Source organism: Loxodonta africana, chromosome X (assembly GCF_030014295.1).
Source record: "Loxodonta africana isolate mLoxAfr1 chromosome X, mLoxAfr1.hap2, whole genome shotgun sequence".
NCBI classification, from domain to species: Eukaryota; Metazoa; Chordata; class Mammalia; order Proboscidea; family Elephantidae; genus Loxodonta; species Loxodonta africana.
This window is the reverse complement of record NC_087369.1, coordinates 176213976-176229461: the sequence shown is the minus strand read 5'-3', so window position 1 is coordinate 176229461 and position 15486 is coordinate 176213976. Positions and strand designations below refer to the sequence as shown.

General features: G+C 58.0%; 2 protein-coding genes across 7 annotated transcripts; both read left to right on the top strand.

Moving 5' to 3' along the window:
• Positions 1 to 30: 30 nt before the first annotated feature.
• On the top strand, positions 31 to 8906 carry RENBP (renin binding protein). Of its 5 annotated transcripts, XM_064277773.1 has the most exons (13): positions 33 to 148; positions 393 to 499; positions 686 to 761; positions 971 to 1046; positions 1181 to 1353; positions 1690 to 1914; positions 2338 to 2419; positions 2723 to 2898; positions 4066 to 4197; positions 7165 to 7252; positions 7361 to 7480; positions 8414 to 8512; positions 8891 to 8906. In XM_064277773.1, exons 1-11 carry the CDS (start codon positions 122 to 124, stop codon positions 7465 to 7467), a joined length of 1269 nt encoding a protein of 422 aa, XP_064133843.1. In that variant the 5' UTR covers positions 33 to 121; the 3' UTR covers positions 7468 to 7480; positions 8414 to 8512; positions 8891 to 8906. The 5 variants fall into 5 exon arrangements, with proteins under 5 accessions (XP_064133845.1, XP_064133846.1, XP_064133842.1 ...); XM_023540780.2 differs by lacking the exons at positions 8414 to 8512; positions 8891 to 8906 and having other exon boundaries at positions 393 to 761; positions 7361 to 7483; XM_064277772.1 differs by lacking the exons at positions 7165 to 7252; positions 7361 to 7480; positions 8414 to 8512; positions 8891 to 8906 and adding an exon at positions 5948 to 6020 and having other exon boundaries at positions 32 to 148; positions 393 to 761.
• Positions 7816 to 13482, top strand: NAA10 (N-alpha-acetyltransferase 10, NatA catalytic subunit). 2 transcript variants are annotated; one of them, XM_064277780.1, is made up of 8 exons: positions 7816 to 7946; positions 8414 to 8512; positions 8891 to 8931; positions 9691 to 9736; positions 9833 to 9948; positions 10146 to 10190; positions 11393 to 11477; positions 12165 to 13482. In XM_064277780.1, the coding sequence occupies exons 1-8, from the start codon at positions 7926 to 7928 to the stop codon at positions 12399 to 12401; spliced, it is 690 nt and encodes a 229-aa protein (XP_064133850.1). In that variant the 5' UTR covers positions 7816 to 7925; the 3' UTR covers positions 12402 to 13482. The 2 variants fall into 2 exon arrangements, with proteins under 2 accessions (XP_064133850.1, XP_064133851.1); XM_064277781.1 differs by having other exon boundaries at positions 8891 to 8949; positions 12165 to 13475.
• The last annotated feature ends 2004 nt before the right edge of the window (positions 13483 to 15486 follow it).

The window sequence follows — 15486 nt, the reverse complement described above, 5'->3', positions numbered from 1 at the left end:
CCCCGCCCCCGCGCCCTGCGGAGCCCGGGCAGAGCGGGTGGGTGGGGCGCGGCTCGGTCAGCTGAGTGGCGGTCACGAGACTGCGACCAGCTTCGTCTGATTTCTTGGAGGACAGGGAGGGATGAGCGGGGTTCTCCGAGTGCGACAGGCCAGTGGTGGGACTTGGGGGGGGGCTATTCTGGAGGGTCTCGAAGCTGGTGGGGCACAGCCCTGGGAAACCCGAGGGCTGGGTTGGGAGGCCTGGGGTCCTGGGGGAGACCGGCCGGGCAGTTCTGGGACCTACCTGAGCCTGGGGTGACCCGGGGCCAGAGGAGCCCGATTGAGGAGGCTGGGACCTGGAGACCTGGGGAGGCCTCGTGGGGGCATAGTCTTTAGTCTCCGAGTTCCCCCAGGACATGGAGGAGTGGGAGATCCTGCAGGCCTGGAAGGAGCGCGTGGGACAGGAGCTGGACCGAGTCATGGCCTTCTGGATGGAGCACTCCCACGACCCGGAGCATGGGTGGGCTGCCCCCTTCGGGCACCCTCAGCAGGGTCTTTGCCCGTCCCGAGCCCCCACCCTGAGCTCCCAGCCCACCCTCAGATTTCCCTCCAGCCCTTCTCACCTCCGGTCCTGGGGGCTGGACACAGGGCTGTGGGGGTCTGCGCAGGCCCCCCATCTACTGTTCATGGTACATGTCCCCGACAGGGGTTTTTTCACATGCTTGGGCCGTGACGGGCAGGTGTATGACGACCTCAAGTATGTCTGGCTGCAGGGGAGGCAGGTGAGGGTGCTCCCAAGCATGCAACTCACTAGAGTTATGTGGCCTGCAACTCACTAGGGTACGTGGGCCACTCCCGTCCTGCCTAGGATGAGGCCTCTCATCCCCACAGTCCTCCTCCCCCCAATGGGGATACTTAGGACACCCCCACCCCCAACCCTGAGGACCCCAGTGCTGCCCACTGAAGCCATTTCCCTCCTGTCTCCATACAGGTGTGGATGTATTGTCGCCTGTACCGAAAAGTCAAGCGCTTCCGCCGCCCTGAGCTCCTGGATTCAGCCAAAGCAGGTGCCCGCCCCCATCTCTGAAATTTCTCAATAGGGTGTTCCTAGAGGGATCTGGAAGTGGTGAAGGGCCTTGGGAGGGCCAAAGGGGGTGGCTTTCTCACCTAAGTTCTAGGATGCACATTTCGCCAATCCCAGGTGGTGACTTTTTGCTGCGCCATGCCCGGGTGACACCTCCTGAGAAGAAATGTGCCTTTGTGCTAACAAGGGACGGCCGCCCTGTCAAGGTGCAGCGCACGATTTTCAGCGAGTGTTTCTACACCATGGCCATGAACGAGTTATGGAGGGTCACAGGGGATGTGCGCTACCAGGTATGGGGCTGTTGAGGCCGACTGCTGGGAGGGCCCCACTTTGGGAGTGGCGGGTCTTCCAAGCCTTCACTTGTGTTGAAAATGGCCCCTTGGCACACTCCTGCTCAGGCTTTCCTGACGCCATCTGTGGGCCAGGCCTGTCATTTTTCCTCCACTCCACCCCGCCACCGCCTCCTGACTACACCGTATTGTCATCATGTGTGGAGGGGTGTCTTCCCCCTTCACCTCTGAACCTCCCTGCACACCCCAGGCCCTGAGCAGATGGAGGGGACAGGCCAGGAGGGGACAGGTGCTGCCTCAGCCTGGCCACCCTGGCCCACCCCTCTCCTCCCCCAGAGTGAAGCAGTGGAGATGATGGAGCAGCTCGTCCACTGGGTGCGGGAGGACCCATCGGGGCTGGGCCAGCTGAGGCTCCCAGGGGCCCCCAGCGCTGAGCCCATGGCAGTGCCCATGATGCTGCTGTGCCTGGTGGAGCAGCTTGGGGAGGCGGACGCAGAGCTGGCAGCCAGATATGCAGAGCTGGGGGACTGGTGTGCCGGCAGGATTCTGCAGCACGTCCAGGTGGGGCGGCGGGTGCTCAGGGGCAGAGTGCCTCCTCCCCCCTCCCCCAGAACCTGGCTCTGGTTAGCGGGAGACCTGGCCTGGGCCCACACCCCGGGGCGGGTGGCCGGGAAGGTGGACAGGCCCAGAGAGCCCAATGGGCCAAGGGGCTGAAGGGAGGCTGTAGGAGCCCGGGACCAGTCTCTAGAGAAGAAACCTGGGCCCCATCCCAGCCCATTCTGGGCCTCTTCAGGCAGCCAAGCCCCTCCCCACCCATTAGCCCCCCCTCCGGAGGCCCAGGCCCTACTGTGGATCAGCCTCTCAAACGCCCCGCCCAGGAGCGGAGTCCCGGAGGGAGGAGGGACTTGGGAGACAGAGGTCTTCCTGGCTGGTGGTGCGGGGCTGGAGGCCAGACAACCTTCGTCATGCCCCTTTCACCTGCAGAGGGACGGGCAGGCTGTGCTCGAGAACGTGGCTGAGGATGGCAGGGAACTTGCCGGTTGTCTGGGGAGACACCAGAACCCAGGTGAGGGGGCTGAGTAGGCTGGGGGCTTTCCCCAGGAAGGGTACTCTCAGCCTAGGTTTCTGGGGGCCGCCTTGCGTCCCTCTACCGAGGACTGGGGAGAGAAGAGGGGCCAGGCATCAGAAGAAGGAGGCTGAGTCTGGGGCCACCAGGAGGGCCTCTGGTCACCTTCAGGGGGGGCTCTCTGCAGGGGCAGGTGCCCAGGTGGGCGTTTAGAGCAGTCCCCACTGTTGGGGAGGGAGGAAGGGAGGCTCCCCTGGCCTCTTCAGGAAGTGTGGTTCCAGCCTTACCCCAACCTCTCACCAGGCCATGCGCTGGAAGCTGGCTGGTTCCTGCTCCGTCATGCTATCCGGAAAGGTGACCCTGACCTACGTGCCCACGTTATCGACAAGTTCATGTTGCTGCCTTTCCGATCAGGATGGGACCCTGACCATGAAGGTCTCTTCTACTTCCAGGATGTTGATGGCCTCTGCCCCACCCAGGTGGGAGAGTGACCCAGGGCCCATGAAGAGCACTGTTCTAAGCTGTCCACTTACTCTCTCATTTGGCCCCCGCCATCACCCAGCAGTGGTTAAGAGCTGCGGCTATTAATCGAAAGGTCGGCAGTTCAGATCCACCAGGCGCTCCTTGGAACTTGGGGCAGTTCTACTCTGTGCTACGGGGTCACCGTGAGTCGGAATCGACTCAACAGTGGTGGTTTTTTTTGTTTGTTTGTTTTTATGGTTCAGGGAAGTGGGTGCTTCCTCATCCCTGGGGTTGCGAGAGGCAGACTTAACCCCGGGGATAAGCAGCAGGGCTGGACGAGAACCTCAAGTCAAGTACCTGATTTGTGTGCTGGTGATACTCACCTCCGTGTGCAGGTGGACTCAGGGAGTGTCTGAGTGACCTGGGGGCTACCTAACAACCACATGCTGGGAGGCTGAAACAACAGCACGTATTCTCCCACGGTTCTGGAGGCCCAAAGTGCGGAATCAGGGTGCTGGCAGGGCCATGCTCCCTCTGGAGGTTCTAGGGGAAGTTCCTTGTCTCTTCCAGCCTCTGGGGGCTGCTGGCAGTTCTTGGCTTGTGGCTGCCGTCACTTCAGTCCGTGCCTCTGTCTTCAAGTGGTCTTCTATCTGCATCTGTTTGTGTCTCTTCTCTTTCTTACAAGGACAGCATTTGCATTAGATCAGGACCGCACTCACCCTACTGTAGTATGACTTCATGTTAATTTAACTCATTACATCTGCAAAGACCTTATCTCCAAAGGGGGTCATGTTCACAGGTTCCAGGAGTTTCGGCTCCAAAAATTCTTTTGGGGGGACACAATTCAACCCTCAACAGGGAGCCAGGGTGTCTTTGAAAGGCTCTCTGGTGGGGCTAATGGGCAATCAGGCTGAACCTCAGTCCTGGCTGGGGCTCCGTACAGGGTGGCTGTCCCCGCCATGGTCAGGAGCTGAGTGTCCAAGGCGCTTCAAGACAGGCTGACAAGATAGACAGTACTTTGATTCAAGGGCTAAAGGGGAGGCTTCCCCGCTCTTTTGGAAGGGACCAGTTGGGACTATCCGTGCTCTGGAAGCCAGAACCGAAAGACATCTTGCAATCAAGCGACAAGTCCCAGGGCTGAGGGGGACCTGGGCTCTAAGCCACCGCCTCTGCTCTGCTCACAGCTGGAGTGGGCCATGAAGCTCTGGTGGCCTCACAGCGAAGCCATGATCGCTTTCCTCATGGGCTACAGTGAAAGCGGAGACCCTGCCTTGCTTCGCCTCTTCTGCCAGGTTGCAGAATACACCTTCCGCCAGGTGAGCAAAGGAGCCAGGGCCTAGTGGGCGGAAGGGAGGGGTTCCCTGGAGCTCGCCCCTCCCCCTACATACTTTCGGAGTGCCTGGAGGTCAGGATTCCTCCTCCCTTTGTTCCATCAAGCAATATTCTGGTGACTTAAGCAGCCCCGTTAAGCAGTCCTGACCTGGAGTTTACTTTGAGATGGGGGGAGGGGGAGACGGGAAGTAAAGAAGCAACCGAGCCAGTGCTGAGAGCTATGTGGAAGAGGAAAGTAGGCTGAGGGGGCTGGGGGACCAGGGAAGGCCCCAGGAGCCGGGCATCTAGTCGGTGAGTGGAGCTGTGTGGGGAGGGGTCTGGGGGAAGAGAGTCACGGACAGAGAGAACAGCAAGGGCCAGGCCCATGGCTCAAGTGGGCCTAACAAAGTAGGGGAGCCCCACAGAGTGGGGGGAATAAAGGGGGCGTGTCATGTAAAAAAAAAATTTTTTTTTTTTTTTAGTCATGTGGTCCAACTTAGGGCTAGCCGGTCCAGGGGCTGGCTGGGGGGTGGTAAGTTTCCTGGGGTCCCTGGAACCGAGGACCACACACTGGGCGCCTCAATTAACGCAAAGTTAGTATCTCACAGTTCTGGAGGCCAGAAACCCAAAAGGAGGGTGTGGGCAGGGCCCTGCTCTCTGAAAGCTCTAGGGGAGGATCCTTGCGCCTGTCTTCCCGCTTCTGGGGGCTCCGGGTGTTCCCTGGCGTTCCTTGGCTTGTGGCACATTACTCCCATGACTGCCTCCTGCACGTGTGTGCTCTCTCTTCATGAGGACGCTTGTCACTGGATCGAGGGCTCGCTCTAAATCCAGGAGGATCTCATTTCAAGTTTCTTAACTAATAACTAGTCACATTTGCAAAGACCATGTTTCCAAATAAGGTCAGCTTCTGAGGTCCTGGGCAGACATGGACTTTGGGGGACACAGGAGGGAGGGCTGTGGGGGTGGCAGGTGGGCGAGGGTGGCGTGGAGCTGCTTTGGCTGAGGGACTGGATGGGAGGGGAGCAGAGGACTGGGGGAGGAGGACGGCGGAGGAGGGCTCCAGCTGTCTGTTGGGGATGTGCTGGGTTGGACATGTCTGTTGGGCACCTGAGTCAAGTGGAGGTGTCAAGCTGCAGCTGGATTTATGAGTCTGTAGTTCAGGGGAGAGGTCTGAGCTGGATACAGAGGTTTGGGTGTCACAGGAATAAGAATGATACTGAGAGCCAGGAGGAAAGGTGAGCTCCTGAAATGTGAAGAAGAGGGAGTAGGGAGGGCCCGGCTAAGGAGACAAGACTCAGCTGGGGTGGGGAAGGGGGTGGGAAGAAAGGCACGGGGCTTTCCAGAGGCCAAAGGAGACGGTACAAGGAGTGAGGAGCTACGAGGAGTGAAGAGAGGGCACGCCGTGGGGCAAGGAAGGTGGTGAAGGAACATTTGTTGTGTTTCTAAAGCCACGATTCAGGCTGTTGGTAAACCCAGGTAGGGCAGGGACTATAGCATGGGCTCCGAAACTTGGGGGACAATCACTCCTGTAACTGAAATTTAGCATTTCCTTCCATTATGAATGGAGGCAACAGACCACAGGGGTATTGGCAATGCCTGACTTTTTCACCAGTAGGAATCCCAAATGTGTTTGTATCATGTTGTCGTTAGAGAGGTATCCCCTAGGGTCATGTCCACTAATCACTACTTCCCGCTCTAGGTTAACATTGAATGCATTAACAACATGTATTATAAGCCACACTTTTTTTCTTTTAGCTCCACAAAGTGAAATATAAGGAATACATTCTGACAAGACAGAGATGGTAGTAAACAATTTGAAATGTTATAATTGACGGGTAAATCATTATGCACTAGCCCACAGAACAGCAGAATCCAAAAAGCAGACATTCGGACATACAAGGAAAAATGGACAGGTTTGCAATGAGAGTGAGGAATGTTAAAACTCTTCATTAGCTACCTGTGTTAGATTCAGTAGTCAAAAAATAACTAAGGGCCTAAATAACGTAACTAGAACAACAGAATGAATAGAACTATCTTTACTCCCTACAAAGAATACACTGATTTCCATAGGCAGTTTTAAAAGATCTTTTGATAATACATTTCAGTGTAATTAGTTTCCTTTGTGATCCTTCTGAGAGGGCCTAAGATGGGGGCCCTGTAGTATATGCTGGTGAGTCGGGAAGGACAGATGCAAGAGGCCCAGTGGACAAGCCAGGTGCCTGATGGGTTGTGGGCTGGAGAGAAAGGAATGCAGAATCAATGGCCTGAGCTGCTGTCCCCAAGACCGGAGGCAGGCATCAGGCATTGGGTCACACAGAGAGAGGATGAGATGCTCTGGGGATCCAACAGGAGCAATGGGCCAGGCTCACATCTTGACGTCCACACTCTCACCTATTTTTAAGACAGACCAGGGAGAGCAACTTGTTAACAAAGTTAAGTTTGGCAGGTGTCTCCATCAGGGTTCTCTTTCTTTAAATCAATTTTGTTGAAGTGGACAGGGTAGAACAGCTCCATAGGGCTGCCAGGGAGCAGCTGGTGGATTTGAACTGGCAGCCTTAGCAGCCAAATGATTAACCACTGGCACCACCAGGGCTCTTAATTTACATACACCAAATGTATCCATGGTACAATTCCAGTATTGATTTGTACAATTCAATGAGCTACAACAGTGGACAGTCCTGGGTAACCACCACCTCAGTCAAAATACGGAACGTTTCCTTCACCCCGCAAAAGGCAGGATTCTTTTTACTCCATCTTGGCTGGGTTTCTGACAGCAAACCCCTCCCCAAGTCGGTAACACAGCTGGAGCCTGCCTGTTGCCGCCCACCCCTAGAGAATAGGAAAAGCCCCTCACTTTCATCGTTGTATAGAGACGCCTCACGTGGGAATGGGGGCGCGCCTCCCCAGGCCTGTGGCATCTGGGCGGTACCTGCGGGCGCCAGCTGTCGGCTGTCACTGTCTCATTTTTCCAGTTCCGTGATCCCGAGTACGGGGAATGGTTTGGCTACCTGAACCGAGAGGGGAAGGTCGCCCTCACCATTAAGGGAGGTCCTTTTAAAGGTGAGTGGGAGGGAGGTCAGAGGTGCTGGGTGCGGGGCCGCAGGGGCTAGGGGTCGCAGAGGCTGGCGCCCTCGCTCTCTCAAGCCCGCTGGCCGACTCTCCCTGCAGGCTGCTTCCACGTGCCGCGGTGTCTGGCCATGTGCGAGGAGATGCTGGACGCCCTGCTGAGCCGCGGTGACCCGGCCGATGTGCCCGTCCGCCTAGGCGCGGAATAAAGCTAAGCTTGCTGTACGTGTGCGTGCACGCGCGTCCGTGGGCCCGCGAGAGGGGGGCGGCCCGGTGGTCACCTGCTCGCCACCATTGGCCCGCCCGGCGCGTTGGGCCGCTCCACGCATTGGTCTTCCTCGCGCGCTGGTCCGCCCCGAGCCCCGAACCGCCCGCTCATTGGCCAACCCTGCGCCTTGGCCCGTCTCCCGCTGGACTGCCCCGCGCATTGCCTCGCTTCGCGCCCTGGACCGCCCTGCACCCTGGTCCGCCCCGAGCACTGGCCAGCCCCGCGCATTGGCCGAGCGGCCAGGAGGGCGGGTCCGGCGGCAGTGCACTTCCGGCCGGTGGCCGAGCCCGGGGCGCACCGCCCCTTCCGCCGTCGTCCCCGTGGGCCCGTCCCCAGCCCCGCCCGGTCGCACCGGTGGCACTCACCACCCGCTCGGACTCGGGACCCCCCGCCGCCGTCATGAACATCCGCAATGCGAGGGTGAGGGGCCGCGGGCGGGGGCGTCCGTCGGCGTCGCGTGGGGGGCGGGGGCCGCGTGCGCATGCTCCTAAGGGCCCCGGCCGCCTGCGCCCCTGGCCCCGGGCAGGCCCCCCGCCGCGCGCCGCAGCCGACGGGAGCTAGGACCCTGCCCTGCGCCAGGCGAGGAAGCCGGCAGGACTGGGCTGGCCCCACCGGCGAGTCCCAGGCCTGTGCGGCCGCTGGCAAGCCCTTTGCTTTGCGCCTTGCCGGGGTCCCAGTGAGGCGGTCTCCCGGAGCCTCCTGGCGCTCACGGTCGTTTCTGGAACGCACGACTTCTGAAGGCCGGTTGTGAGCCAGGCCTTGTGCCGAGACCGACGTTCGCAGGGCCTGGGGTGGGGCGGGGGGAGGGGTGAGTGGACATCGCCCTCTGAAGCGCCGAGGCAGCCTGAGTCACCTTCACCCCTGGGCTGCCCCTGCCTCTCCCGCAGCCCGAGGACCTAATGAACATGCAGCACTGCAACCTTCTCTGCCTGCCCGAGAACTACCAGATGAAGTATTATTTTTACCACGGGCTCTCCTGGCCCCAGGTGCACAGCTTTGGCCTTTTGGGGCGGGGAAAGCCAATCTGTGGCAGCTTTGGAGGAGTGGACAAGGGGGCCGGCTGGTCGGGGAAGCCCAGAGTATTTTCAGATAGCGGACAGGGGCAAAGGGAGAAGGCAGTCCCTGGAAGACCAGGTTGGCGGGGCGGGGGGGGGGGGGGCGGACTCCCACCTTTCTCTCGACTCGTCTTCCGGGTTGAGGACAGGGCATGCTGTGGAGTGGGCAAACCAACAGCCTGGCCTGGAAGTCAGGAGGCGCCATTTGCCGTCACTGAACTTGGCCTGGTTAGACTAGGTCTCCTCTGAGGGCTTTTCTAGTTCTGCCTTGAAGTTGTTTTCTGATTTGTTTTTCCTTCCTGTGCCCAGCTCTCTTATATCGCGGAGGATGAGAATGGGAAGATTGTGGGGTATGTCCTGGCCAAAATGTGAGTCTCCAAGGAGGGAGAGGGAAGCTGGGAACTGGGCAGGGGACTCTCAGGGGCATGGACACTGTACATTTTTGGTGGGGCTGTCTGTGCTTTTTAAAAACGGTAGATTTTAGAGTTTTTGGGTTATAGAGAGATTATGGGGAAAGTGCAGTTTCTATGCACTGTCTCTCTTTGCTCACGTGGTAGAGGTCTTCTGTTCTACCATGCTACTTTTGCTATAAATGATCCAATTTTGCTGCACCATTATCGACTGAAGTTCATACTTTACATCAGGGTTTACTCTTTGTATTGTGAACCCCTACCGGTTTTGGAAGATACATACTGGTAAAGTCACGTGTCCACCTTTACGGTACCGTATAAAATAATTTTGTTACCTTAAAAATGTTCTGTGCTCCACGTATTCTTCCCTCACCACCTCCTCCTAAACTCCTGCCAATCACCGATATTTTTATCGTCTCTATAGTTGGAGTCACACAGGATGTAGCCTTTTCAGACTGGCTTCTTTCACTTAGCAATATGCACGTGAGCATTTTCTTTTATAGTTAAAGACTCTTCCACTGTATTCCATTGACACTGCACGTTCTGGTGGTTGCTTCATAAGATTTTGAGGCAGTAAGCTGGGTGCAGGATCGGCTGCTCTGACAGGAAAGGTTCCCTGCGCTCCTCCCCCAGGTGCCCTGTGGGATTGGTGTTTGTCACAGCCTCCTTCCTGATCTCTCACCTTTCTCCGCACTCTAGGGAAGAAGACCCAGATGATGTACCCCATGGACACATCACATCGTTGGTGCGTAGATCCACCTCCAGGCTCTGGCGGGCTGGAAGGAGGGTTAGCTGAGGCAGTTCTTGAGCCACTGCCCCCTGCCAACTCCTCTCCCACCAGGCTGTGAAGCGTTCACATCGACGTCTTGGCCTGGCACAGAAGCTGATGGACCAGGCTTCCCGAGCTATGATCGAGAACTTCAACGCCAAATATGTCTCACTGCATGTCAGGAAGAGGTGGAAGCCGGGGCTGGGGGGAGGGGGAAAGGGAGGAAGAGACCAACCTGACAGGAGTCCTGGGGTGCCCTGGCTTTTGGAGAAAATAGGGGAAGTGGGGTCGTTGGGAAGATGGTAGGGGGAAGGGCAGGACCCAAACATGCTAGCCTCTCCCTGGCCAAGTCTGTGCAGCTCAGCAGTGCCTTATTTCCCTGCAGTAACCGGGCTGCCCTGCACCTCTATTCCAACACCCTCAACTTTCAGTAAGTAAATCTAGACTCTTCTAAGGGGCTGGGGCTGGTCCCTCTGGAGGGCTGCAGTGGACTAAGCTGCCCTCCAGCAAGCAGGGCGGGGCAGGTGGAGGTATAACCTGGAGTCTGTTGAGATGGGGAGGAGGACATGGACCCTGATGCATTCAGGGTGCCTCCTCCACCGTCAGTGACCATTGCTCTTTGACATCTGCTCACTGTGCTGTGATTGCAGGAGGAGGTGTCCGTGTGTCTTGCTGAGTGGTGGAGCAGTCACTTGGTGCTCCTGGGGTTAGGACAGTGTTGGGAAGAGCTTTCTGGTGAAAGCTTGAGAGCAAAGAGATGAGGGCCTAGTGCACGAGCAGAGGCTGAGGAGAAGGACTGAAAGTGGCCAGACTCCTAGAAGCTTCTAAGTGAGACCAGGAGAAAGGAATGCAGTGCTCTGGAAACCTAAGAATGTGCACCAGGGAAGGGCCATTAGGAAGAGCAGTGTAGGGATCTAGAACCCTGACATCCTAGCAGATGAGGGCAGGATGGCTCAGGGAAGTGGGAGTCCCCGTGTGCCCAGTTCTCAAAGGGAATCTGGCAGGGAGCTGGCTGCACCCAGTCCACAGTAGCGAAAGCCACTTGAAAGTGAGGCTTCCCCCCAGGATAGTGCTTAGCTTCAGTTTGGTGGGGGAGGAAGAGGAGAGCTAATGTGGAAAGTGGTGGTCTCCAGGACTGGACATTTAAGGAGGAGTCTCTGCCCTAGGTAAGGATGCCTCTGGTGGCAGCTGCTTCATAGGCCAAAGCGACAGGCTCAGTTCCCCTTCTAGAACCAGGCTGCCTGAGTCTGCAGCAGCCCCTTTTTGCTTGCTTTTGATGGCCAGGACAGGGGCCAGCCATGTGTATTTGGTAGCAGGGAAGATCAATTCCTTGGCTCCAGCATCCCAAAAGCCACAGTGACAGGCCTTTGGTGGCCCTGTTAGTAACGCCGAGTGGTCACAGGGCCTGTGGGGGAGAAGGCTCTGGGTATGGCATTCTGCCTCCTGTTTGGCTCTGTTGGAAAGGGCCACGGGAAGGCCATGGTACGAATGGTGCTTCTGGAAATCAGGCTCTTTGGGCTGGGTTTGCTGTCTTCGGGGGAAGAAATGACACCCTGTCTCACTCGCGTGTGGTGCTAGAAAGCTGAGTAGCAGCAGCTCCCAGAGTTGGCCTTGTTCTCCACCCCGTCCCAGGATCAGTGAAGTGGAACCCAAATACTACGCAGATGGGGAAGACGCTTATGCCATGAAGCGGGATCTCACTCAGATGGCAGATGAGGTAAGAGTCCTGCCAAGCCCAGGCAGCAGTTCCCGCAGACGAAGACAGGAAGGCAGGTAGGGGAAGCCTTGCTGGAGGGGACAGTGAAGGTAAACAGTGGCCGGAAGGTGAGACTGACTTTGGATGGCAGCTCTTGCTGCCACGTTGCTGGGAGTCGTAGGCCGTCTTGACCTCGGTTACCCAAGCTGTAAAGTGGGGAGATGGGACTTGGCTGAGTTTGGAAAGAGCCCATCCAGCCAAGATGGTCTGTTAAAAAGCTTGTGTGTGCCCTGAGACGTGACGTGGGAGGAGTGGGGCCGAATGGCGGTTGGGCATGCTGAGAGCTGTGGCCCAGGGATGGCCATGGCCTGTCTCCAGGCTTGGGGTTAAGACAGAACAGGGCTGAGGAAATACACAGTTGGGTCCTGACCAGGGCTGTACAAGGGTATAGCTCTCCTTGTGGGCAAGGGCTGATCATCCCCATTTTACAGGTAAGAAAACAGGCCCAGAGAGGGGCAGGGCCTTGAAGAAGTTAGTAGCAGAGTTACGACTCAGCCTAGGCTTCCCAACTTAGTCCTGTGTCCCCTGTCCCCAAGGGGACGAGGGTTGCCCAAGCCTTGTCAACTACCTGTCGTTGGTTCCCAAAAGCTCTGGAGACTTAGGCCCCTGTCTCTTTCCTCCTCCTTCTCCCTGGGATTCTGGTGGCAGCTGAGGCGGCAGCTGGAGCTGAAGGAGAAGGGCAGGCACGTGGTACTGGGGCCCATCGAGAACAAGGTGGAGGCTAAAGGCAATTCACTTCCAAACTCGGGCGAGGCCTGCCGGGAGGAGAAGGGCCTGGCTGCTGAGGATAGTGGTGGTGACAGCAAGGACCTCAGTGAGGTCAGTGAGACCACGGAGAGCACCGATGTCAAGGACAGCTCAGAGGCCTCTGACTCGGCCTCCTAGAGCCTGCCGCAGCACTTCTCCCTGCCCACTGTGCCTCCGCTCACCCTGGCCTGCCCTAGCCCAGCCCCACCTGAGTAGGTTTCCCAATAAAGCTCACCCTGTGGCCTTGGGTAATCTGTGTGTGTGTGCACATTTGAGTGGGCAAGCCTTTCTTCCGCCCTTCTGTGTCTGCGTGGACATGAACCGGACAGTCTTTTGGCCCAGACCATCCTGCCAAGTCCAAGTAGAAGGGAAGAGTCTTTCCAGGGCTTCGGTGGTGGGCTCCCAGTGGCTTGCGCTTCTGCCCTGTTGGATGGCCTTTAGACCCAGAGGAGGAAGACTGGAGTTCTGGGAGAGATCCTTTCCAGCCCAGACTGCCTTGGTGGGCCTCAGCATCCTCATGAGTATTTCAGGGTTGAACTGGATGACACTAGTTCCCGGACTGACTGTTCTGAGGGGCAGGCCTGGGCCAGCCAGCACAAAGGTGTTTCTGCTACCCCTGGTCTCCTTTCTGGCCTCCGCTTGGGCCCTTACAGTGAGCGTCGGTATTGCCCAGGGTCCCACCTTCAGCCTATGCTCTCTGCTGCCAGCTCTCCAGTTCACAGCTCCGAGACGCTTATGTCTAACTGCTCATCTGCAGATAACTACAGATGTCCTATCTGGGTAACGGCCCAGCCATCTGCCAGGTTGCCCAGGCTTTGTCAACTACCCATCCTTGACTTCTCCCTCTCTTGTCTCGTCGAAACGGTCACCAAGTCCTGCATGTCCCACTACTGTAATACCTCTTGACCGTACTCATTAAAAAAAAAAAAAAAAGGACTCGTTTTTAGTAGTTTTAGACTTACAGAATCCTGAACAGATAGTACGTAAAAAGTTCCATCTCCTCCACCCCTCATCCCCACGGTTGCCCAGCTGTTATCTTGCATTCGTGTGGTGTACTTGTTATAATCGATGAACCCTTTGAAACATTACTAGCCACAGTCTACGGTTGACACCAGGGGTCACTCGGTGTGCTGCGTAATGACGTGTCCACCGCTCTCAGGGGCTCACCCTAACTCTGGTGCTGCGCCTTTTGTCCCTGCCCTTCCCTCGGCCTGAAACGCCATGATCTGCTGTGCCAGGTGCCTGTGCGGGGCGCTGCTTGGGCCCGCCCACCTCCCAGGGCAGGCAGGCTTTCGCGCTGAGTGATTCCGCTCTGCGCCGCTGGTGCTCCGGCTGGCGCGGGCCATGCGAGGCGAGGCGAGGCGGCTGGGGAAGCGCTGCAGAGCCGGGAGGAGGGCCGGAAGGGTGCGTCTGCACAGCCTCCCGTTCGTCAGCCTGCCGGCTCGGCAGGAGCTGTGCTCCGATTGGCTCAAGGCTCCAGCTACGGTCCCTTCCTGTTCGCAAGCCGCGGCGCCCTTCGTTCCCAGGCTCCGGTTGGCCCCCTGCGGCGGGGGGCGGGCTCTGCGCGGCCCTGCGCGGTGGAGCAGCGCTACTGCGCAAGAGCCTGCGGTGGCTCGGTGGTCGGGCTGCGCCGTCTTCCTTCCCCTCCTGGCCGGCCCGCCCTCCTGCCCTCGGCGCCTGCGTCCTAGACTGGCCCATCAGACGCTCAGCTTCCCCTCCGCTCACATGCAAATGCTACTTGAACGGCGGTTGGGTTTCCTGGGCAGAGGGGAAGGGGAAGCCGCAGGCCCGCCTGGCCCTTGGGGCCCAGCGCTTCCCCACCTCTACAGCCCTGGCCTCCGAAACGTTGGGGTTGGGACGCTGTTTGTGGCCAGGCGGCTGGGGACGGGCCCCCGGGCCTCTTTTCCAGGGATGAACATGTACCCGCCGACTTGCCGCCTTGACCCCCGAAGCCCCTTTGTACACGTCTCTTCTCAAGGAAAGCTGACTTGTAGGAAAATAAGAGCGCCTCACTGCCCGATTCAGACTCTCATATACTTTCTCTCCGGAAGGCTGTGACAGCTGTCCCAGTGACCCGCAGAGCTCCTTCCCTACACGCAGCAGACCTGACCAATGAGCCTCTCCTCCCCAGAACCTCCTCAGAACTCCACAGTTCAGACAGGTCCACAGTTCTGGTTCTTGTCTTTGCAGGGTTATGGGATTGGGATCCTCGGAAGGGCATCGGTGGAGCTAGGGAGGGAGCCAGCAGTGGGACCAGGTTTCATGCAAGGCCATAAATGCTACTAAGGGACTGAGAAAAGGACTGAGGAGGGCATTTCAAAGCAGGGCTCAGTCCACTTCGGGAGATGTTTCTGTGGGCTGATACCCTGTTCCTGGCTCTGCCAGGTGGATGAGGTCCAAACACAGCTCAGATGGAAGGGGAAACGGCAGGGAGTAATGGGGTTAGCTGATGAGGTGCATGGGTCCCTGGTCCCCTTTGGCTTGATGGCAATGAGACATGTAGGTCACCCTCCTGACACAGGTGCAGGTTTAGGTGTGGGTGTGCCTGTCTGCCCTGTGGGAAGGGCGGGAAGCTTGCCTGTCTTGCTGAAAGACTGCCTTGAAGCCCCAGGCCCTGTGGACACGTGGCAACTTAGAGAAGGGTCTTGATACTGAGAGTGGGGGCATGTTTTCCCCTTCAGAGCAAGAGAATTGCTTATATTTGCAAGGCGGGAAGTACTTGCCCCAGCCCCTCTCTAACCCCTCTCCCCCAGCCCGGCTTGTGCTACCCACATTTGTCAGTGGCCTAACTGACTTCCAGGTCCAAAGTGCTGGGACTCCTGCCACCAGTGCCTGCAGGCCTGCATTCAGGGGCAGAAGCCTGGGGCCTAACTACCTCTGCTTCCCTCCCACCATCTATATCCCCAGGATTCTCCTCCCAGCAAACTGGAGACAGTTGTCTAGTCTGCTTGTCATTCGCCATCTGCATCCTGCCTTCCCAATTGAATGGAGAAAAGCTGTTGTCCTGTGGTTTCGAGGTGGTGGAAAGGGGTGGAGGGAAACCCCAGCACCCCTGGATGAGGGGGAACCCAAGGCTTGCTCCCTTAAGGCCTGGCTCTGAGGGGGCAGGAGGAAGGCTGCCCCCTATCCCCAGGCTCAAGATGGAGCAGGTGCAAAGTGCAGGGAGAGGAGGCAGAAGAGCCACTTCCGCCAGCAGGAAGTGGTAACCACCTATGGAGAAATG